This window comes from Gymnogyps californianus, chromosome 3 (genome assembly GCF_018139145.2).
Source record: "Gymnogyps californianus isolate 813 chromosome 3, ASM1813914v2, whole genome shotgun sequence".
NCBI classification, from domain to species: Eukaryota; Metazoa; Chordata; class Aves; order Accipitriformes; family Cathartidae; genus Gymnogyps; species Gymnogyps californianus.
The window spans coordinates 64,835,575-64,860,904 of NC_059473.1; the positions used below are offsets into that span (position 1 = coordinate 64,835,575).

Genomic DNA, 25,330 nt, shown 5'->3' on the forward strand with positions numbered 1-25,330 from the left:
TGATGGGAGGCACAGAAAAGGCTGAGATAGTATATGAAGTCAGAGATGAAACAAAAGATATTGCTGTTGAAAAAGGACTGCAGAAAGCTTACAGTATTACAATTGTGTACCTGCAAAAACAGTCTGCTTTCTCTCCACAGGGGAAATTGAGCTGTCTAGGCTGGCAGTACATGCTTTGAGTAGTGGTCTTTCTCTTCTTAGCAGTCTACCATATATTTTAATATCTTTATAAAGCCTGAAAACTTTGTATTGTAGATAAATTTGTGACAGACTTGCACAAAGCAGCAAATGATTCTCAGCATAAAAGAGCCTGGCTATGGTGCGTGTTCACACAGGCACCCTGACATGGCCTAGTACTTTCTCCTATAGAAAATTGATCCTGACCCTATATGGTGTCTGATTACTTTCCATCTCTGCCTTTATCCGCATCAGAAACCCTGCTGCGCCATCCCAGCTGCTGCCATAAAGCAAAGGGAGTCCATAACCTCTTTCTGTGTTGCCAGGTACGACGGTGGATTAAGAGCCCCATGGTCAGCGTTGAAAAGCACCCACATGCCAGCCTCAAATACCCGGGGTCCACTGTGATGCATTTACCTCCAGGAGATTCGGAGCTCGAGCCTCCGCTGTGCCAGACCTGCCTGAGCGACCACCCGTTCCAACGAGGGATTGCTCCTCAGGAGGCTGAGTCCTGCTCCTGGGAGAGCCAGAGAAGCAGCAAAGTAAGCCTCTCTTTCCTCCCCCATACTTCGTTTACATGTTTCACACTGATAATGGGTCTGTACTTAGGAGATTGTGCTTCCTTCGGAGGGAGGGGATTCTCCGAAATCCGAAACTCTGCTGACCAAGGCTGTTATGCACATCTGGGCTCTGCTTTCTACCTTGAACTTTGATACCCACAGACAGCATGAAAAACAAAGGGTTCTTCACTAAAGTGCTGTGATGTAGTCTCACAGTATTTGAACAGATTAGTAGTAACACTAAGTAGTATTTCCCTGTTTTACAGAAACTGAGGTGCAGAGAGGTGACATTATCCTTCCAAGATAATGAAAAGGACCAGGACTTTTTAATTTTTTCCCTTCTGTCCCACAGTTGCAAGACTGCCTTTCTTCCCCCCTGAGCCATATCTAGCTTTCTCTTTAGAAATAAGAATTAGGCTCAGGGAGTTTTCCCGAGCAAGAGGTGAACAATTCAGTGGGTCTTTTAAGCAGAAGGGAAACCCTGGTTTGCCTCGAGTCATGCCGGTATGTTATAAATGACATCATCATTCTGCGTGTAGTGTTGGGCAGTTGCACACAGATGTGACGGTGGCAAAACTGTAACGACTGAGATGAAGTGGTCAGGAAGGGGCTTTTCTGAGGCGGACTTTGGACCTTTCATTCATCGTTCAGCTCCACCTAATCCCTGTGGACAAAAGCCAAATGCAGCACAGAAAGTTTTGCTCAGAGCCCATCATCCCTGACAGAACCATCCCTGCCTGGAAACGGCGCACAAAAAAAGGAGAGAGTTGTAGAAACATAAAAGCAAACAAATAAGAATCTTTCCAAGTACAAGGCAGAGCAAATGTGACAAGGCATTTATCAGAGCCTTAACACACAGCTCACAGCAGAAACATTTTTTCATGCTACATCTGCTGCATTTTTAAACAGGGAAATTCAAGCAGCAGGTAAAAATGGAAGTCCTGTGCATTTCACAAACCCAGCAAAGGCGTTTTGGTGAAACATATGCACAAGCGGAGGAGCTAATTACTCCTCCATTTTACTTCATTAAGAAGATTAACTTTGCTCAGGCTGAAGCATTAAAAAATGAAAGCACCAAAGACCAGAGGATTCTGCAAATCCTTTGCCTTGCCGTAAATCACACGTACTCCTATACAGCTGTAGGGCCTCACAACTGATTTCCATTAGGTTTTACATGCATATGGGATAGATTTGGCTGAACGCAGATTCCCCCAGACCTCTCTCTGTCTCCTTACTGCAGGCAGCGGAGAGGCTGCTTACTCAGCAGCTGGAGTCTGCAGCAAGAGGGGTATTTTGCACACTGCTTTAAAAATAACGTCGTCTGGCGAAAGACTTCTTGGATAAAGCTATCCTGCATAAGGAGTCTTTTAAGTAAGTTAAAGCACAGAGTCTTTGATGTGATTAAATGTAAGGTCACTGCCTCTTTCTCTACAGTAAAACCAGGCAGGAAGCTTTTAATAATAAAGGCAGAAGGAGCTCCGTGTCTGACCTTTTCCAGGTTTAAAGAGAGGTGCTGGGTGAGATTCTGCTCAGGGGTTACAAATGGCACAAGCTGCATAAATGTGAAATAACTTCCTCCACTTTAAACCAATGAACTTGAACAGAGACAGTCTGTATTTCAAGGAGAAGAGAATGTGGTCTCTGTTAAGCCAGTGGGGAGCTTGGGGTGTGCCAGTTGTCTCTCCTGGCTAATTCTTGTCTCTTTTTCCCCATTACTCTTCCTTCTCTGTTGATTTCAATACTGCAACCAGGTACTGGTTCAGTGATTATAGTTCCTTTGTGCTATGCCCAACACCAACACGTACAAGGGTCCTACAAACTCCGTACTTTTGCTCAAGGGCAAATTAATTCACAAAGAAATCAGCTGTGAAATATTATTAAAGGCTTGTTCTAGGCAACAAGCTTTCTCTGACATATTTCAGGCTATTCTGATCAGTTTGAAAAAGGCCTTATAAAAACCCAATCTGATTAAACCGCATCACCCAAAGGAACACGTGTCTGTATTTCTATTCTTATTTCCAACACAAAACCAGGGGAAAAAATCATTACTACTTGTTTACTGTGATGTTAATTATGTAGTGGAGTCTTTAAAAATTGACTTAATGTAAATAAGATTATATTGAAACTGAAAGTATTTTAAATAATGAGATTTTTTCTTGTGATATGCTTCCATTTCCACCTCCCAGGCTTTTCTATTAAGGCATGTGTCAGTTGGAGTTTATAAGTGATTACTGATGTAACCTCTACTAAGTCGCCTCTATTATTTGTATGGTAGTGTATTATCTCTCTATTTTTATGACATTTTTCTGCATTGTATACAGTGGACTAGATAATTTTCAAGCATTGCCAGAAAACCATGCTAATTTTCACAAGACTGACTTACATAGGTATATTAGTGGGTTTTGTAACCAAAATGGATTAGTTCTATGGAAGCTTCTATCTGCTCTACCAGTGTAACAGCTGAAGCCCTAAGGGCTTTGGACCGCTGCCAGGGTAATGATTTACAATAACTATTCCTCGCTTTTCCACGTCTATCTACATACTTCAGGTTGCGTAAAACTCACTGGCTTGATGAGAAGGGTAAATTCCCTTTCAAAATAAATTGCCGTGCTGTATAATGAATACCCCGTGTAAATAAGCTGGTTTTGAAACAGTGGGCAAACCACCTTTTAGACCTGCTTAGCAGTCTCCTAAATGGGGAGAGGGGAACATGGTGAAAATTGGCTGTGATTTAAATCTCCCAGGTGAGGGTTTACCAAGCTGGGTTATTAGAGGTAAATCATATTCACATACACACACACACAAAAAAATCCTTCGTACTCTGCATGATCTGTATATGCTGCTGACACTGTATTGTTATGCCCTTGTTTCAGACCTTTCTCTAAATAAGCAAAAGATAAGAGACCTTGTTAGTGAGCTCAAAATATCTTTTTCTTTTTTTCTCAAACAGAGCCAACAGCTAGGTTCAAGGCTTGTTCTGTTCTTTCCTCTTTGTCTAAAAAAGCTCCTGATGCCCTATCTATCAGCTGGCATTTGTCCTGAAGCACCACGGACACATCTCTATCTAGTAGACCAAAGCCCTGAATGTTTAGAGCTGTCTTTTCTTTCCAAAGCTAAACAAAAACCCCACGCTGCCCCTAGCTAAGGGACAAGAGAAGGGAAGGAGCAAACTAATGTGTTTACTCCATTTGAGCAACATGACTTTAAATTGCCGGGAGCATCTCTGTGTGTCGGGCGCAGCCACCGCTCCGTGACTGGGGGCTCAGGAGTGCTGAGTGGGGCACTGAGCCCCACCAGCCCCAGGAAGGATCTGTTGCCACGTCAGGTGCGATATGGTGGGTCTGGCAAAGGGTTTTGGTCTCTTCACCCTCTCTTGCTGCTGCTGTGAGGCTGGCGGTGGAAAAGAGATGGAGGCTGCTGGGGGAGTTGCCCCGTTTTCCTCCACCCGCTGCGGTACATCCATGCCTGGTGTCTTCTGTGAAGGAGCATCAGGAAAGTCTTGCTTAGTGCTGCAGGGAATTCAGTGCTGCCACCTTTTTGGACAAGTCTTTTGTGGCTTACTGGAAGTTAATTACTCTCAAAGACACTTTTGGATCATGCTACTAGATTGATAGCAGGAACTTATTTTACTATTAAAAACCATTCAAAGCTCCTGTGTATAGGAGAGCTCTTGATTTCAGTCAGATTTCAGCACTTTACCATATTTCAAGTCTTGCTTCAGAGATGAGGAATGCTGAAAAAAATGTACTCAAGCCAAAGGCTGGGCAATTATTTGAGATGATAGTTCTACTTATGAACCTCTCCTGTAAATAACATACAGCTTCTAGAAACCTGCATTTGAAATGGAGTAAGAATATGTTTCAGGTGAAATACATTGTGTAAAGGGGCGTCATAAAAATAAATGTCTTTTAATGGACTAGGAAAATGTGGAGATAAGAAAAAGAACTGTCTGACTAGCTCTCTGTAAAGAAAGAGTTTGGTGACAGATCTGATTGGGCTTTTTAGGGAAACATGGTTTTCTCACACATTTTGGATAAAAAGCCCTTCTACATTTAATGATCTGCATTGGCAATGAGGCACCGTGTGATTTACACCCTGATAAGCACTAGTTAATACACAAACATATGCACATACACAATAGAGGAAATGGAAATCCTGAAAGCCCAATATGGGCCCAGTTAATCCTGGAACAAATATATGTGAAAAGTGCTGCAATAAAACATAGTTTGGAAAAGAATAGTAGGTGAAAAAAAAGAAGTTCAGGTAAAAGAATTGTTCAGTGAAATCAAATCTGGAGAGGACTGTGAAAGCCGCTAATAAACCTAGGCAAATTAACAACCTGGTGGCAGATTATACTTGATAAAGACAGAAACATGGTAATGCACTTTGATGGAATAACTAGAAATACTCAGTATACATTGCAGGGTCTTAAATTAACTGTGATTATTCCAGAAGGCAACCCTGGGTGCCAGAGAGTAGCTTACTGAAGATGTCAGCTCAGGGTAGCTCAGACAGTCAGTCCCACACCCAGCAAAGGAGACCCTCTATCCATTCGTTGAGGAGTACAGCTCTCCATGCACTGAATTTACTTCTGCCCCTATGGAGACATACAGGGAGGGAAGGGAAATAAATATACCTAGCGTGAGTGAGGACAGAACAGCGATACCAGGGCAACAAATGCCTGGGAAAGGCCTTGCAGGCCAAGCTGTATCATTCTTTCCCTTCATCTATATAATGAGATCCACTTTGAAGTGGCTGGTAAGTAGGATCCTTTAGAAAGAGATTGCCAAGGAGCAAAGGACAGAGAAAGAGGCCAGTGGTTGAATGAGCCTACAGTTCAGGCTGACATTTGGTATAAGAAACCTTGTCATCTTGCACATGCTGGAATCTCCCCATACAAGGATTCAGGAAACACTTATGATCATCTCAATGAGTTTTCGTTTCCCTTTTGTCCCTTCTTGCAACCAGGAAAAGCTGCTAGTAAGAAAATAATCATATTCTTAAACTCATTCCAGAAAAAAATATGGCTCTTTATTTGCCTGCTCCATTGCAACAATGAAATAGTAGGGATAGGTCTGGAAAGCAAAATAGGAAAACAATTGAAAAGTTTCCATTTAAGCTAACATATAGCATAGATACAATGAGAAAATCTTGTATATGGTATAAAAGACTGAACATTGTAAGCAGACTTTAAATGTAAGAGTTACAGGTATCTGGAACTGTCTGTCAAAACAGAAGAGTCAAACTTATTTACAGCTGGAGTTTAATATATTCATGTGTAGAATGTTCTTGCCTTTACACTTGGTTACTCCAGATTTCAGAGTATATTTTGCTATGCCCCCTAAGACTGGAGGATGGGGCCTTATCCCACTGAGTTTAGGAACCACACCTTGTACTCATAAGAGTGACAGAGAGATAATCTGTTGGGCAACCCTGTTTTCAATGCTCCATGTTGTATTGACAAGGATACTTCCAACATAATCCAAAGGAAAAAGATGTTAAAACCAGTAAAGGAAATACTTGTATACGACATGTCATTTAACTTGAGAATCCACAACCACTGGAACTCCATAGCTTCTGTTTGACTATTTTTCATATACAAGTAAACCCCGTTATCACATTCTGCTCCAGAAATGTGTTATAGCACTGTCTGAAAACAAAAGAGAGTTTTAGAGAAGCAAGTGGTTCAATATGAGCAATTACAACAGTAAAGAAGGTATTTTGTACTTCTCCGTTCAGCAACTTCTGGCTGCAGAAAGTCTATATTTTCTGGATCATCACAAGTCAAAGTTGTAGCTTAATCTTGCAAGTTGACAGTTTCAAATGGAAAACTCATTTTCACCAGCATAGCTTACAGCTATTTCCTAAATAGTTGTTTCTAGCTGACTGCACTAAAGCTCTTTTAGCTATTGATATAAATGTGTCACTAATGGGTTTTTGATGGAATTTGGAATTGAGTACATTTGAATACATATCTCCGCCCATAAGCACAGGCTTATGTATCTGCCAATAGGTGTCTGTACTTTAGGAATTTGATCGTGTGTATATCCAAAGACCAGTGACTCAAATGTGATTTTATTGCAGATCCTATAGCTTTAGCAAGATGAAAAGCAATCTTAGATTTCTCTGTTGCTCAGATTTCTCAGCAGCTGTGAGAATCAGCTGTGAAAGCAATATGCGAGTGAGGTGGGAACAGGCTTTGTTTCAGGGATTAAATCTAAATGCAGTACGTACTTTCATGGTTTTGTAATGGATTGATATAGGGTTATTATGGATAATATTTATTTAGACGAGTCAAGAATGTTTAACACAAAAGCGTTTTCAAATGGAAATGGCAAAGCACAGTTTGCAAATGCACAGGCTAAAATTATGTGTAATTTCAGTGAATGGCAAAGACTGAATAGCAGACAATTGCCTGTGGGGGTTTTTACGGTCCCAACTGACAAAGCGAATGTCTATATAGCACAGAGTATATAAATCAGTTCCATAACTCAAAGAAATGATGTGATACATCAATCATCTGCTTTACAAATATACAGTGAGGCACTCAGTCATTTGTACATCCATCACAGGTCTGTTCAAGTGCCATACATTTAGTAAATTAATTGGACAAGTCAATATCAAAAACTAAAAACATGCTCTCCTTTTTGAATGCTGGTACAGCACTACTGAAAATAATTAAAATATCTCCTATTTTAAAGAAACTAATTGTCACGGGTTTTCCCTGAGGATATCTGCAGCTGGAAAATGATTTATTGTACTTTCCATGGAGTTTCCATAATACCTGGACTGGAAATTACATCTCTTTTTCTCTCTTTTTTTAAAATTATTTTTATTTTTAATATGGTGTTTATCTAGCACCTTTTCCACTCGGAGATCCAAATCACTTTGCTGACAGTCATAGAGATCAGAGAAAAGTATTACCTTCTACATTGGTGGTAGCAACCAGCAAATACCCAGTGCAGTGAGTGTAAGGAATTTGGGCCAGACACAGTAGATCAAATTTCTGTTTAGTTTTGTCCTGTCATGCAGGACAGACAAGGCTCATTTCTGATTAGCAAGTGGTCAGATACATAAGGTCCAGAGATTTGCTTAATAGAATGGAACAATGTTCTCTGTTTCTCCAGAATCCTGCTTCTGGCAATATTTAGTACCTGGTGTCAAAGAAGGTGGTGAACAAAACCAGTAAAAACCCACTTTCTTTGAAAAAAACATATTTTTTAAAGCCTAACACTGTGTTAGATCGATTTGGTCTTCAAAGGTTATATTTAGCAGGGACAACTGGAGTTGCTCTCTTCTATTGGATTTTGATTTTAATCTGTTTATTGCCCATCTTGTAATCATTGCTTCAGCTCATTTTGAAGATAATTCAGTGTTTCATAATAGATGAATAAAGGAGTCTGTTGCATTGTGTGACAAGGTCATAAAAACAATCTGACAGGCAATTAATTAATACTCCTCTCTTGAAGAGTAACAGCACTGAAGATAAAACAACTCTCTCACAAACGTGTGCATTAAGACCGCATGCAGACCGCTAAAGACTAGGTCTGTAAAATACCTGAGTATGACTTAAAACCAAATTCAAGCCCATCCACCAAGGGAGCAGTAAGCCATGTTATAACACGGTCAGGGGGTCCAGGGCTGCACAAAGACAAGGGGGATGCAGAGGGCAGGAGCGGCTGCAGGGCCACCTCTGCCACCTGGCCGGGGCCAGGGCCATGTCACCAGCAGGGCTGCTTTGGAGCAGAGGGGTGAGCTGAAACCTCCTTGACTTGACCCTCCTAAAGAGTTCCTCCCCTGGCCAATTTGTGTCCCCTCCTTCCCATCAAGGGTCATTTCATGGCCTGTCTAGACTGTGCTTTTGAGGATTGGCAAGAGTAAGTCTTGTATGTCATTTCTTCCTAGAGAAATGCATTTCTGACCCAAAAACATGTTCCATAAAGAAAAGCTTGTTTCTTCCGCTGGCTAGTCTCTATACATCGGTCTGTCTATCCCAAGAAGCCACAGATATCACAAGACATCCCAAGTGTCTTGGTCAGTATGAGTAACACAGTGAGCAATTTTGTTCTCATCTTAGTGCTAGTGTTATAGCTATTGCATTCCTTTGCAGTTTATAAGTAAGTATCACTATTTTTCTGTCTAGAACTTCCAGATAACCTTTTATGTTGAATTTTCCTCTTTGCACAAAGAGGTTATAATTGGCTAAGACCTCCATAGTAAAGTCATGCATTCGGTAAATCCTATTATAATGTTAGTTAATACAGTGCATGCTGCTCATTTAAGGTAATTTAATGCAATTCCCAGATCCCAGGACTCCTCAGTGTCTCCTGTCTTAATACAGTGTACTTGCTCTGTATCCAGTTATACATTATATATCCATTTTGTGAAATCTTTTTCCCGCTCTGAACAGTCAGCACAGGATGTTCTAAAAGAGTTTCTGTAATGCACTCTCTGGATTTGAGATGCATGATAAGTCAACTTTTTTGACCATTTGCATTAATGGAAAGATAATTATTTCCAAAGCAGCAGTGCAGCCGCACAAAGAGTTTGTATGGCCTATATTGTATCATATCATATTGACATTACCATTAAAACAAAAAAACCCTACTTAGACTCATAACAGTTGTTACACTGTTTCAAAACTATTTTGGAGCCTTACTGGCAAAGAAGGCACTGGTTTTATCATCCCTTGCTAGTTTTGCGTAAGTTGGGGAATTAATTCTGGAGGAAAAGAAGTATCACATTTTCCTGATAGAGAGCTCTGGGGGGGAGGGTAATCCCATCTGACGTCTATAAAGTCTTGAAGAAGAGGGAGTCAGGACCATGGGACTGCTATAGATTAAGAACCACCAGTTTTAAGGAACTGAAAATGAATCCAAACCCTCCTAATTAAGAAATCCTTAGCAGTGAGCTGTCATGTGAAACCAAGTGGATTTTGCTTTCCTATGCAACAAAGAATTTTTTCCTCTTTGCAGATAAATGGATTTACAGATAGATTTAAAAAAAAAAACAACCAAGAAACCCGAAAAGCCAACAAAAAACAAACAAACTACAAATGTGATAAAACTAATAAACATTTTAAGAGGAGTGTGATAGCACCTGACAACAACACCTGCCTTCTGGAGCAGAATCCTACAGTTAAATACTTAAGTCTTCTACATTGCAGAGACAGAATTAGGTGCTACAGAATAGTGCTAAGCAAGCAAGTAGAAAACACAAGAAGGGGCTAGATGTGTTTCTCTAAACCATGAAGAAGGGTTAGCATGCAAGAATGGTCTTCAAGAGAATGCCATAGGATCCACTCTTGCCCTTGAAAAATAAGAGGAAGAGCTGCTAAGAGTGGGTACCTCCCACTTATTATCGCTGAAAGTGTGAAGTGGAAGTCTGAGGAAAGCAGAGACTGCAATTTAGATACCTTTTCAAACCTGGTAGGTGGGGAAAACAAACACCTCCCCACTCCCGAAGCATCTTCTAACTACTACTCAGTAATAAGCTTGTTTAGATGAAAGTGGAGGATACTGTGAATGCCTCCTTTGCAGCTGCACGTCTCTGTAAGAGCACACACAAAACCCGGTAGCCCGCTCAAACCCTGGGTAGCCTGCCTGAACACCCTTCCAGGTTAGATGATTCCTGGGCTCTATTCACTGTTGCAAGGTTTATCTCTGTGTTAAGGAGTTGCAGGATGAAGCACTGCTGTAGCTGAGAAGGAAACCTACAGCTCCTGACTGCTTCCCAAAGGTCTGATTCTTAAGAGTAGCCAAGGCACCAGCCATGCAACTCTATTTCAGGCAGCCTCATGTAAAGCAGGAGAAACAGATTTGATTTCTCTAGGTTGGAAAGGCATTAAAACAAGACTTGTCACAGCTGGAGCATTTGTTTTCAGGCCTGAGCTATTAGATAAAAGCAGGGATTGATGTCCTTGAGACGCTTTTCAAAAACCGCTCTTAAAAGGAAGGAGTTAGATAGCTAATGCTAACAGACTTCCCCCTCTGTTGTCAGGGTACTGGCTGTTGTTACTTCTATTATGAAGCATCTAGCACTGCTAAAGAGGTACCTGCAGAGGTATCTATACACCTAGAGTTACAGGTTGTACCCTAGAAAACAGATGTCTAAAAGCTAATGTTATTAAGATGATGACGTTTAGTTTCTTAAGGGTTTCTTTTTTTTAAATCTAACCCACAGGAACTGAGGTTCTTTGAGAGATAAAGATATTTTGGCTTAAAAAGCGGCCCTTTCATCAAAACAATTCCCCAAGCCCCAAGATACATCTACTGAAAGAAAAATATAGCTGCATGCAAAGCCAAATGCATACAGAAATACAACACAATCCTTTTTTCTACATAATAAATGACAGCTACTGAGGGAATGGCTACAGATGAAAAGAACAAACTTGCTTTCTTTTCAAAGCACCAAAGGGAAATGCATGAAACAATGAAACTGTTGAGTAAGACTCTGTCAAGATAAATATCATATATCTGAACAGAAAAGTATCTTTAAAATCCAATTACTATAACTGGAAGAATTTCAGAAATCTGTGTACTTTACTTCAATCACCAGTTGTTTTTGCCAGAATTGAAACTCTGGAATTTTTCTGTTTAGATTTGCTTTCATATTGCCGTACCTCACTGCAATGCTACAAAGTTTTCAGTTCCAGCTGTCTCTGAAGGTGGCTTTCTTCTTTAAATTCAGTGTGTCAGTAAACTATGCTCATTATATTCCTTACGTGTCAAATTAACATTTTATATAAATATATGGTTTGATTATGTATATTGATACTGGCTAAGTTGTCAGAAGTGACCAGCAATTTTAGGCACTTCAGCTCTTGGACTCACATGCACCGAGCTATTCTTTAAAACCATTGCAGAAGGTAAGAAACACCCCTCATGTGCCAAGGAACTGTGTAGGATCTCAAGCTAGGATCTCAGAAACTGGGGCACTTGGAGCTGGTAGTGCCTCTAGGAGCTCTTGCTCATTATGCCTCATAATACCCGCTTTTTAAAAGGTGGAATTGAAGCTATTCAGCAGTGACCTTCAGGGATGACAAATTTTAAAAGGACATACTCTCTCCGTATCATCCCTTCTCTAGGAGCACACAAGGCAGTACTATAAAAAAGGAGTATCTGTTCTACAGTGAATTGATTTAGTTAAAACTAGTTTTCACTGTCTTCTTTTGGTTCATATTCCCTTCAGATAATATCGGAACTGCATGGGGGGGAGCAGATTTTCAAACTCTTCAACTTTGATCAATGCCATTTTGTCCTGAAGAGGAAATAGAAAAAATTCTGCCAATACTGTGTCACTCAGTGTGATCGGCAGAGCAGAAGCCACGTGCATGCTCCACATACAAGACCAGAGTTTTGTTACCGCATCAACTTCTGAAAGCCACGTGAAATGGGGCTGACATAACAGTGCAGCAAGCAAAGTTCTTATCACAGGTTATATGGCTGTTGACACATCGCACCTGCAGGATATCACTTCACATATGAACTGCAGAGTAACTTTCCACCCTGATAAGCGCTACTTAATACTTTCCACACTCTACAGTTTTGGGAGGACTCTCTGAAAATAAGTAACTGGGCATTAATCCCTGGAAGACATGGATACACCATAAAAGATTGTTATGCTCAGGTAGTTCCTCCTTCACAATGTGCCTCTTGTAGGATCCTGCATTACAGGCACAACTGGAACGTGAAACCCAACTGCAAACCGGCTGGAACGTGAAACCCAACTGCAAACCGGCCATCTCCTGAGCTAGTTACAGCCCGCTCCCATGGTTTCAGTCCAGGGCTTTGCCTCTGCATTTGGAGAGGCGTTTCACACCCAATTCAGAAGATACTCTACCAACAGATCTGGCTCCTCCTTGTCCTCCCAGGCTTGCCTGTGGTGGCAATGTTTGCAACCTTTGGCCCCTTTGTCCTCTTACAGCTACAGGATTGTTACTGGAGGCTGTGAATCTGTGTTTTTACCAATTAGCACACACTGAAGACCGTGCTGAACCTACCACTTGCCCCAGCCTGTAACTGGAGGAGCACAGGAAAAAGGCAATTTGGACACTCTCCAAGTCTCTTGCTGCAAAACTCAGATTGTATCAGTGCCATGTAGCCCATTAGCAGCCTGATTCTTCCTCACATTTCATTCCAGCAATACTGAGAAGAGTGGAAATAAGACCTATAGGAATATTTGTAGATACATAAGTCTATACGAGTTTCCTTAACCAGCTGTCAGCAGATCTTTACAAGATGTTGTCCCTTTCTGAGTTTTGCAAAGAACTTCAGGGAAAAAAAATGTGCCAGTGCCTTCACAGAACATTTGTCAATATTCTTTTTCTTTCAGTAAAACTGCTGTGTATAGTTAGTTTTGAATCTTCTGTGTCTTGACAGCAGCCTTGTGGTGAGGCTGATAGTAATGGACTTGTTCAATTCTGTCACAACCTCAAAATCTGTTTGGGTCCAGCTTGATTGTTGCCAGATTTGGGTCGGTTAGGATCATACTCTATCATTTCACTAAGAATGCTGTTTCAGTTACTTTGGGGGAGAAACATAGGCTCTTCTTGGACCAAAGCCACAATTCATAAATCAATTAATCCTGCTGATGGCCTCAGTGATAATGATGGAAGACTGGTTATGCTACATCTGCTGTAAAGTTTTGTGGACAACTGGAAAGAAGACCACCTGCATGCTGTACGTATCTTTTGAAGGAATGGAAAAACTGAATCTCTTACTCTCTAAGCACAACTGGGAACTTTCATCAGGGAGATACGTAGCTATGAAAGTGCATGCAACTAACCAGCATTCCCATATCTGATTAGGTAACTCTGAATGTAAGCGAATACTTGTACTGTGAAAAAAGGAGCAACTGCCTTCCAGAGTTGCAATGACTGTTTACCCTTAGTAGTGTGTTAAATATTTTCCAATTCAACAAGTCCCCTTTTTCTTGGTGCTATGACTAGAGATAAAGTGAGTTGGAAGAGAAAGTATAAACACATCCAAAAGACCTGTTTTGGTTCTTTTATGATTTGCAATAAACAGTGAAATGTCCCTTGTTCTTCCCTTCCTCTTCAAGGCTCATGGCTAGAGACAGTCCACAGCAGTAGAGGCTAAGGGCCAACATATATGCTCAGCAGACATGTAAGTAGTTGCATATTAAACAGTACTGAACCTTTATGTTGAACCTTTGGACACCATGTGCCAGCCATTTTGTGCAAGATCATGTCTTGTTAATAATCACACCATCAAATATCAAACTGTGAAATGTTCAGAAATAAGACCCTTTGCAAATGCAAAGCCAGACTGCAAAGACCATACAGGCCCTATTCATTCCTCCCTTAAAGCCTGTCTTGTGGGTAGACACTGGAGCAAAGAAACTGGATTTAAATCTGATTTAAACAAGGTTCCAGCCAAGCTGGATATTGCTGCATGGCTGACCAGTGTAAACAACATTAATCCAGATAAGAACTACGTTTGTGTAGAACCTTATAGCTTAAGTCTCTCAATTTATTTCCTAGGTAGAATGAAGTTTTAGTCTATCTACACCAACAATATCCCCAAGTCACGTCTTAATGCCAACGTGTATGTTTAAACTAACATGTATATTTTGTGTCGGAACCAGGGTGGCTGACAGCAAGAGCAGGGAGGGATAGGATGCTGGGCACCTGCGCTGCCTGGCCGGCCAAACTCAGGAAAGTGTTGGAAAATTATCCCAGTATTGCTAATACTGGGTGAGCCCATACTGAGGTCACTCAAAGGATGTCACAAGTGCTTTTGTGGCCACATACTCACATCATGAGAGATTTTCTGGCACAGTGCTGAGAGCACACCATGCCATTATGCTCCTCAGTGCTGGGAGCTTCCTCGGGACTGAGACATTGTTATGTAGGTGGGGGATATCTCCTTGACTGGCTCTGATGCAGTGGACATACATTGCATACAAAGTTCATCTAACCTACATGAGTGACCCAGCCGCTTTTGGCTCCTGTCATGAGAACCAGAAGAAACCCACTGATAAGAGCTAATCACGCCCCAATGTAGCCATAGCCTATTTGTTCAAGTTATTTCAGTTTCTGTTCCTGTTTCTAAATGGCAAACAGCAATCACTGCCCTCATTATCAGGCCAGTATCACTCCACCTCAACCACTTCTTGCAAAATGTGGGTGTAGAATAACATGGGCTTGTAACAGTTGCATACAATTCCATTTCAAGTTTTGCACATGCACACCATGCAGCGATGGCATTATGTAGACATCCATTTATATCCCCTATACAGCTCAACTGTAAAGACAGAAATAAAGCTTTGCTTCATTTCTTCCTCTGAACACGCATGCAACTAACATTGCAACCTTAAATGAACCTAAGTAAAAAAGGACACATTTTGCTAATTCGCTTTCTTTCCCTGCAGATGTTTGTAACAGAGGTCAGGCAGCTAAAATGTCAGTTGATTTTTCACATTCTCTGTGAATGAAACTATTGCTTGTGCCAGCTAGAATGTGTCCTTTCATTTTTCTTTTCCCTAAGAGGTGAAGCCTGAAGACGGAGTGAGATTTTCTGTTGTCTTAAACAGAGAACAGGATCAGTTCCTTGCTATGTCATTGAGCTGTCAGAAATTAATGGAAATATGATTTAAAGTATAGCACAGGTAGACAGTGACTCTCCAAAAACTCTTTGCTTCTAACCAGCCTCATTTCCTTTTTATTTTCAGGTCAAATGATTCCTTAGGAGGGAAAATGAAAGGGAGAACAATCAGGTACTAAGAAAAAAAGGGCCAAACCTAAGTACAGCATGTTAATTCATGTACAATAGATAATCTTTTCGTATAAAAATATGTACTTGACCTTGCTGTCACGACACTGAACTGCAGTATTTTGAAAATATCAAGACTTCAAAGTTAGTAGGACATTGAAGCTGTCCATATAGCAAAGGCTGTTTGGCTTCCTCAGGATATGTACATCTCAGGCAATGTAAATGGAAGTCTCGATGCAGCAGGACAGTTGATGGGTGCACCGTGCGCTTGCTACTGGTGGGTCAAGGCGCTTGTCTGCTCCTCCATCGTCCTCACCTTCTGTTCTTCAGTCAAGCATATCTGCTCCTCTTCCTGTATAAATACATTTGCGTTTCAGAGAAGATTAAAGGATGTGCCAGCCAGCGTTCTTGTACACAGGGATCGAGATGTCTGTAGAGAGCTCCCCACCACTGCTAGCATAGACACTGCACAGGGCTAAGGGCTGTAAAAGGGGTTAGGCTATGGTGGCATTTGGGCCCAGAACTGGAAACCTGGCCACTACCAGTCCAAGGAAGACCTATAGGACTCACAGCACTCCGCAGATAACTTGCTCCTGTTTCTCCCAACAGCTGTAAATCACAGCAGGCTCAGCGTGGGCGCCGCACACAATCGGAGCACCTCCTCTCACCAAGCTGCAAAGACCTGGAGCTGTGCTACAATAGAAGTAATCATTCAGAAACAAATTTAGCCCTGTTCCTGAGTAATTCACCCCTGTTTCTGAGCAAACCCCACAAACATGAAATTTCGAGGGTGTGTTAGTCCTCTTGGTGGGATTTGAGATCCACTGTCTCTCTTAACTGAGTTCAGTCTCTTTGTATCTGAATACATGGCAGAACCACAAGCCTTGAAGAAAGGATCCCCAAGTGCTTGATGAGCATCAAGAAAATATGCAGAAAAAAGGTCTCCTCCACTGGTATAAAGCCCACTGTATGTGTAAACTGATTGTCATGTGAGAATGTGTTAGGGGATATCACTTCATCATGAAAATTAATTGGAGGATTGGGAACTAGGGTCTATTCCAGATTCTTTGAACTGAGATTTAAGTTTGAACACATCTTCAAACTCTTTGTTATTTAGATTTTCCATCTGTAAAATGAGATAATAATTATCCAATTAATCCTTAGGCTTGGTACTTTAAGATGCCACATATTATCAATTGTCTCTGGCTTGTGGAAGGCATCCATCACTGTACGAGTGGTCACTGCTTTTATTTCTTCCCACATACAGAAAAATAGAGAACAATACAATATTGCAACTAGCTTTCTATACTAGTGCCTAGGACAGAGTGAGGGTATAGTCTAGAGGGTCAGTAAACTGCCTACACAGTAAGTGTACTTAGTATCTGAAGCAAAATCCAGTAGCATCTTCTCCCTGGCAATATGTGCTATGTGACTGCACAGCTAGAGAACAACTGTCACCGTATAGGTACGTGTTTGTTGCTGAGACGTCTCACTTGCTCATCCATGGAAGAATGCTCTTTGCTCAGGCCAGAAGCAGTTCAAAGCAAGCTGAGAGCTCGCAAGGGTCACCAATTATTTCTGAGGCTTTAACACCCAGGGCAGAGAACTCGTTCAGGCAAAGTGAGAACTGACCCCAACCTTTGCTCAAATCTTAAACCAAACCTGAAGTAAATTCAGTTAACATTCATTTCCCTGCACTCATTGTTTGTGGACGAGAGCGGGATAATGTACAACTGAATGACTCTGCTCTGGTTAGAGCCAGCAAGGACCAGAAAGTCCAGTCTTATGACACTTTCAGGCTGATTCCTAGAAAAAAGGGAAGTATATTGGAAGATATCCACAGCTCCAAGGGACCCTGTGAATGTGTGGAAGCTCTGTCCTCTCTAATCAACACACCTCATTCATTGTGAGTGTTGTGTTGTCAGCTCTGCATACAGCTACTTTTTTACTCCACTGTGCTACTTAAGAGAGTTAAACTCCACACTCAAAATTATTTCAGGCACAGTTTATCACTTTTATTATAGGATATGATGCATTAGTTTGTTTGTGATAGTTAAATTGTAGTCTTTAGATTGATCTGCTAAAATCTACATAAAACCAGAAAAATGGCAATAAGTCCTATTTTTGATAGTCCAGACGAGCTCTGTTTCTGTAACACTTTGCCTTATTTTGGAAAACACAGCTAATGCTAATTAAAGGATTTTTTTTTCTGAACTTGATTTAGGATGTAGGTACATGTTATTGTAAAGCAACTGCAAGGGCTCAAATTTATAGCTCTGTTTTTGCTACTTTGTAGGAACTGTGTGTGTTTTTTCCTTGTGCCAAATGCAAGATTGTTTAACCCTCAGTGAGAGGGCTATGATGACTTCATCAAAAACGAGTTTGAGAGGCAACTTGACCGTGGCCTACAAATATCTCCCTAGTGGAGCAGCTACTTGTAACACAAAGCTCTTCAAAGACAAGGCATCAAAGTATCCTGTGACTGGAAGATCAAGCAAAAGCAATCAATAAGAAAAAGGTGAAAAAAACAAATAACTCATATAAGTAAGAGTGGACTTTCCATCACTGGAAATCCTGAACTCAAAACCATATATAAAATGATGCCAGAGGTGAGGGAGGTGAGGTAGCAATAAACCTGGCAAGGTTCTGTAGCCACATTATGCAGAATATCAGACAAGATCATTGTACCAGCTACTTCTGACACTACAGTCATTGTGACTGTAACTCCAAATTCACACATGCATCTGAATTTCCTCTCCATTCAGCATGGTTTGGCCTCTGGATTCCTATTTAGCCCCATGGAGCAAAACACAGATATGAATCTGAATCCTAATTCAAACTCTTTCAAAATCTGAGGTAAGAAGCCTTGGATCTAATATTCTGGCTTTAATGAATTTCTAAGCTAAGAGTTTACCAGAGAAAAATGTAGCTTTTTTTTTTTAATTTGCTATTCAATGCTCTCTTATTTCCACCACTTGATCATAACAAAAGCTGTTGGCTGCTTTATAATAAGCAATCCAAAAGGCCTTTACCGCAGAAATAACATTTATATGCATTGTTTGGACAGGTGCAGTTCTATTGTGGATAAAGCACAGGTGAAATTTCATGTAAGTGTAGGGACGAAAAGTGCTGATTTTCACTGCTGCTCCCCCGTGACTTTGTTTATTCAAGAGGAAGTACTCTTTCAGTAACCGAACATTTTGCAGTTTCATTGTCCCTGGGTGCCTGTCCTGCGAGCCACAACACAGTCCTTCAGCATGTTACATCAGCCGGTCCCATTCAAACAGCTCTGTTTCCTAACATCGTTAAATACAGCTCTGGTTTGCACTGTTGAAGGCAATGAATCACAAAAGCTGTGATTCACAAAGTGTTTTTCAGTTATGTCCCTGAGCTTGGCTTCGGGCTGGGATATGGTCCGTTTGGTTCAAAAACACGTGGAAAACACAGTTAACCGTGTCTGTCCTTCTGCAGACAGATGCATTTTCTGTCAGTTGGCAATGGTCAAGGAAGCTCTGGAAGAGGGTTATGTTTTTGCAGGTTAGATGGGAGCTACTCACAAATAGCTTGGACCTGTACTGATCAGCTGCAAGTTTTACAAAATCTTACGCAGTTAGTAATTCCCCTATTAGATCCAAAGCCAGCTTTTTGTGCTCTGAGTTTTTAGGACAGCAATAATATCTGGTTCTCCCTTCCCTGATAATCTTAGTAGAACAAAACATTGTCACAAATTATAAGGTCTCCCACAATTTGACAATTGCCAAGGCAAAGCCATGGTATTTATTGAAAATTAAAGTTGCAGCCTGAATAAAAGATTCCTTTTATGAATGGAGGACATTTTTTCCAATAACAAGCACCTATGCAAATATTTTTTTGTTATATAGCAAAGACGTGATAGGAAATGATTTGAAAAAATCAGTAATGCAGTTAAAGAACATTATTCTTGTCATTCTTGGTGCTTCTCCTCGGAAGAGAAACCTTCAAATCCCACTGGGGTATCTATATTGTGGCTGTTCTGGAGAAAAAAAGTATTTTGCAAAGCTAGGCAACCCTCTTCTCCTGAGAGAGAAATAAAGCCACCTACTGCCTATGCTGCTCTAGTCCAGACTTCCTCCCATCTTACTAAGGGAGCCCTTTTTCATGCGGGTGCATGCAGTCTTATCTCCAGGTCTTGAAAAATTACACCTCCCATGAAAGGAAGATCAGCCTGTCTGCAAAGCAGTGCAGCAGGAGAGAAGTTGAAGGGTGAGGGGAGGGAATGAGATTAAAATTACTGACCAAAAGAAATGGAAAAAATAAATGCATGCTCTCTTCACCCATGGAGCAGTGCAGGGGCCAGTGAGGCTTATGGTTTGAGTCATCCTGGCTGCAAATCTCTTCAGAAATGATGATGATCTCCACTAGGACACCAGGAGATGCCTATCTTCAAAGCGTATAGTTTCTGACCCTTGTAACACAAACATGGGACTTTGTGTGGGCTGAATCCTTCTGAGGCCCAGAAAAGAACAAAAATGTAGACAGACATCTTAAATAGCATATGCATTCTGTGTTTATGGTAGTAATAGCCTGGAAAGCTGTGCTTGCAGCTATGGGATCCTGCAGTCCATTATGCCTAGGACTGGGGCCCTTGTAGAGATGCTGTGCAAGGACGCAGAGTGCTGTGTGCAGAAACACAGAGGCTGGAGAAACAGTATTGCAGCATATGAAATGCAGACAATGGCCTTCTCTCAACTTTGCAGCTCACTTAATTATGGCCCTTCAAGTTGACTTGATCGCAACATAATCAAACCCGCTGCAAGTCATGGTTGTTTTACGGAAATCTGCATCAGTGCTTCTTCCACCCATAAGCAGAGCTTGGAGTCCTCACATTTTTTAGAGGTCCACCTACATAAACCTCTGAATATTCTTTCACAGCCAACCTGGGAGAACCTGCCAGTAAGAAGCTACAATAGCCATGTCCTGGTCCAGGCAACTTCAGATTTCAGACTCACCTGGGGTTCCTGCTTTGAACACCAGCACAGGGCAGTCCAATCTACTCTCACTTCAGAAGCTGCAGATGACTGTGGTCACCAGAAGTAGTGGCAGCCCTTCCTGGGCACCAGGCACAGCGGTAGTCTTTTGGCAGCTGCTTAGGATCTTGGCTCGCATAACATTGCTGAAACTTCAGCAGTGCTGAAGCAGTTGCACCACAAGAAATGTGAATGTCTCCCATTCATTTCAATGGATAACTAGCTTTAAAGCCTGATTATAGACATTTTAGCGTCACCAACTTTATGAATCTTTTCACTTTAGGTGAGCATTTCACAAACACAATACACAGAGCTAATGTACGCTCAGCTCTGTCACATCCTGATATTGTCTACTTTGGAAGAGATTGTCTGCAGGAATGAAGCTGTAAATTTGAATTTGTTAAGTGTCATACAGAATTCAGTGACTTATTTGGATTATTGAGAACCTCAAGTGAAAACAGGATATTCATTGTCATCCCAGTAGCAAAAATATGCTGGATCCCAAGGCTGTGTCTTGCTGAATAAGGTAGATCCTCTATAGGACTCCACAAAACAGCAGTGAAGGCAGATAACTTTAATAAATGAGTATCATTTGGTATCTGTGAGCAACATCTTTTCTTTTTAATACAAAGCAGCTGTGGTATTTAGTCTAGCTAATGTATTCTGCTTCCACTGTTTGTATTGATGTCCTTTCAAGTGAACAGAATATGCAGCCATTAATGAGCTCTTTCTATTAAGATGTTCAGCAATGAAATAATTGAAATGTTGATGTGTAAATTAGGCTTCAGAGTTTAAATTGCCTTTGCAATGAATGAGGCAGATCACATTTCTCTGGCTCTCGGTTCAGCAAAACAGGTGAGGACTGGCGAAATGCTAAACATAGCAGTAGTCCCATTAAAAGCACATGCATTAGAGTCTTTTCTAGACCAGAAGTGTTACCTGCTTTACTAACATTGTTATTCAAAGAATAACAGGTCTTCTTTATGCTGTCTACTTTCTCCCTTTTTGGTGGGGGGGTCCCCCCATGGCACCTTGCTGTGTGCAGCGGAGGAACGTGGACCCCACATTACAGCAATGGAGGAAGCAATTCCCCCAGGTCCCAGCTCCTCTGGGGCTCCCACACTGGGACGGAGGCACTTGTATGAATGTCTGGATGCCCTCAACCATCCCCATGGTGGCTGCCATGAGGAGGATGAGCTTTTTCAGAGTTTCTCATCAAATGCTTGAATCTCAACAGCCTTTCCCATTCCCTGGCCTACACCAGCCTTTGCAAGAACAGGCAGCCAGTCTGCCTACCTTGTCTTTTTTCCAGTCTTTCTTTTACAGGCAGCCTCCAGGCTGAGGACACACCAAGAGGTGCTGCAGCTGAAGAGAACTGTGTGCCTAGGTCAAAAGGAGTAGAGAAGGAAGTGATGTAGCTGCTACTTCATTAAGCGTTTATAAAGACCACTGTCTTTTTACCGTTTCTAAAACAAGAAAAAGCAGGATCATGCAACTAACGTCATGTTTGAACAAAATATATAAAGCACTGAATTTTAGTGAAAATCAGTATTTCAAGTCATGTTGGTTGCACTGACATATGAACTTCTGACGACTACTTCCTTTTATCTTCTCCCAATGGCACTGAGATCGGAGTAATCCCAAAACACAGTTTAGTGCCTCTAAACTCTGCTTAGGAGATAGATCCTCTAACATGGTTTACCTCTTGCAAATCGGAGGCTCTATTTTTCCACAGCTGACTCCTAGGGCAAGGCTTAGTGGGAGCAGTCCCACTGACCAGGGCGGCTGGCCTTTCGGGGTCCCTTTATCAGAGTACAAGAAATGTGGGAAGGGAGAAGTTGTGCTTCATGGGATGAAAGAATGTGCTGTTTTCCACACCGAGTCACTATTGTATGGATATTGTTTTAAAATATTTGACCTGCTGAGGTCTTATCTGCTGTGGCTTAAGTGTACTCAGCTAGCACAAAGACTTGGCCATTAGCATTAAACTATTTGTCTCCTTTCCCCTCATTGAACTTTAGGCTTGAGAAATGTCAGCTAGGAAACAGACTTAATCCAGCATTTTACAAGCACCATGATAAGCATATTCACTGTCACAAACGGAAAGCAAAACTTTTTCAGTGCAACTATTATAAAGGGGAAAAATAATTTTAAAAAAAAGCACCTGCAAAACATGTTTTACTCTGAGGATATGGTGGCCTTGTACTTTTTCTCACATGTTAAGACATGAGAATCAACAACACCTATACTTCATGTGAAATTCCTGTATTCAGAGAATGGATTATTCAGTTGAATTGGTAGTATGTGAAAATAATCCAGGAAAACATACGAAAGAAACATCCTGCATACAATAATAAGCGGGCTTTCCTTAAGGATGCGTCACTTTTTGAGAACCTCAGTTGAAACAGCAGCATAGACATAAAAATGGAAGGCGTGATTAAAGTGCCACTGTAAACACAGATAATTGTGAAGCAATTAAAGGAGAAAAAAGGTGGAGGAGCAAAATTATTGGAACGGATGTATTTGTTAGCAATATCATATACAATTAAAGTGGCCATACGTAGTGCTGTAAGAGATCCACAAGCTATTTCAAACTAGATTTCCAACCTGTTTGTGTGACTTCTGTCACTGGTGTTCTCTGTGTTTCACAAGATTTAATGCTTTTACCTTCCCACCACTGCTGTGAGATACAGAAGTGTTACCAGCTGTGGTCCTGCAGACTGGCATGCTCTGGAGTGCGGTGAGGTTGTTGTCAGCTCTGCGACTTGCTGGCATTAACCCGGGATGAGACACACAAGGGTGATGCTGTTGCAGTGTCAGCGCAATCCCGGGCTTCTGCTGCGAAGCAGAATCCCTCCTTCTGTCGGCAGGTACAACTGTGTGCCTTCACTCTGACCCAGTGCTACTCTTGGCTGATGGATAAGCTGGTGTTTCAGGCCCCTTGATAAAAGCTTCCATTGCCCTTACTTGCACACACAGGATACTGTGTGTGCGTGAGGTGAGGGAGAGACATGCGTGTGATCCTCCTGGGAGTCATTGCTTTTAGTAACAGTGGCCTCCCTTCTGCTCTGTTCCTCTCTAGTACCTGTTTAGCATAAATTTGCTTCCTTGGGACTTGTTGCATGTGGCCCGTCTGTACAACTTCCCAGACCTTTACCTTTGCAGAACTTTGACTGCAATGCCTCTTGTTTCATGGCAGGGTGGTCAAGAGTTTCCCTTTTTACTGGACTCCATTAAGGAACAGAGTTCAGGGTTTGCAGCTTTCAGCATTCAGCCTTTTATTGCTCATGGACATTGTGGACATTACACTTGACACGGTGGCTCTGCCATATATTGTTTTGCACATACATAAAGATGTGATTTTCTGTAGGGACAGATCCATGTCTAGTGTGTGCTTTTTCTTAAATGCTTTTCCCTGTGTTTTCTGAGCTTGTATTCTTCTGGGCATAATCACAGTTCTGCCTGGAATGCATCAAATTAAGCACTTTCTCTCCTTCCCTCCCTTCATCCCACACTTACTTTCTATTCCCATGCTGCTTCTTTCCTGCAGTCCCTCTGGCTCTTTAATCACAGAGCTTTACGGTAGCTAGAACAGTGGCTGTCCTGAATGCCTATTTCTTTCTTGTTATTCATCATGTGCTTAATCTCCTGAATCAAGATAGTCAGAAATATGCCACCAGAAAAGTAAGCCACCTTTTCAATGCTTTGCAACCTTGTGCATCCTCCAGCCAGCTTCGCACCTGTTTGGAGTGTGTGTAACGGTGGGTGAATTTGCCATTTGAGTTGGGAATCTTTTGAATGAAAGCATTTCTTAAACTGAAAACACAAAGAACATCAGAGTTGAAAACTCTACTTGAGTGACTCACCAGATCCCCAGACTCATACTGACACACTCTTTAATTCTTCAGGAATGCAGACTTTGAGAACAATGCATTTGTATGAAGAGGCACTTAAGTTTTGATGTTAGCAAGAAAATTTCTCCTGTCTTTGGACACCAGAACTTTTTACCAAAAGCCTGTGCAGTGATTCTAGTGGGAATTCTTTACCTTGTTCTTCTGCAGCACCTTATTTGCCATTTGACTGCTGCTTCCCATTCTGATGCTGGATACAGTGTTTCAGTGGGATGGAGAGCCTGGGAAGTACTTTGGGATAGACAGGGTTAGCAAATGTGTAATCCTGCTGACTGACTTCACTCTCACACTCAGTTTATCACGCAGAAGCTGCACCACTGAGGCCAGCAGCTGGTACCCTTATGAAAGTGGTGCCAGAGAACAGTCACGCTCCCATTTCTCCCAAATTCTTGCACAGCTCTGATCCAAGCCTCTTGCGTGAGTCAGAGAGGTCCAGAGGGCAAGCAGTTAGATGCACTGTAATAGCAGGGATGAGGATGAAGTGTTAATCAGGGAGGGCAACAGGGGTCTGTAGCTCCCCCATTGGCGATACCCAAGGATATGTGAAGGGATTACGCCTGTGCATCCCCTACGCCAAATCCCATCCCCATTAAGGCTATCCCTGCCCTGGGTGAAAGAGTGGGTAAAGTGGCTCTCTGCAAACAGACCCATGTCAGAAGACAGCCCCGCTGGGACCCGGCCTGCCATTTCCTTTCCCTTCCCCTACCTCAGTGGGGCCAAGGCAGGAGAACGGGGCTAACCATCTGGTCCATGGGTGTAAAATCAACACACACACTTTGAATGGAAAAATGCAATTCAAAGTACAGTGAAGCACAGAGCCCTTTTCTTTTCTGGAAGATTGCGGTACCTGGCACCTCATAAGTTTGCCCCTGATTATAGAAACAGCTGGAGAGGGGCCTTGCACTGCTGCCTGACACATTTTCTTTGGATGGAAAATAATT

At 41.7% G+C, this 25,330-nt stretch overlaps 1 protein-coding gene across 1 annotated transcript in view; it reads left to right on the forward strand.

Annotated features, from left to right (window-relative positions):
• Positions 1-25,330, forward strand: part of SGK1 (serum/glucocorticoid regulated kinase 1) — an 82,537-nt gene that overhangs the window by 26,274 nt on the left and 30,933 nt on the right. The window contains exon 2 of the mRNA XM_050892999.1: positions 504-719. Coding sequence (XP_050748956.1) covers positions 504-719 — 216 coding nt within the window. The remainder of the gene's footprint in view (positions 1-503; positions 720-25,330) is intronic.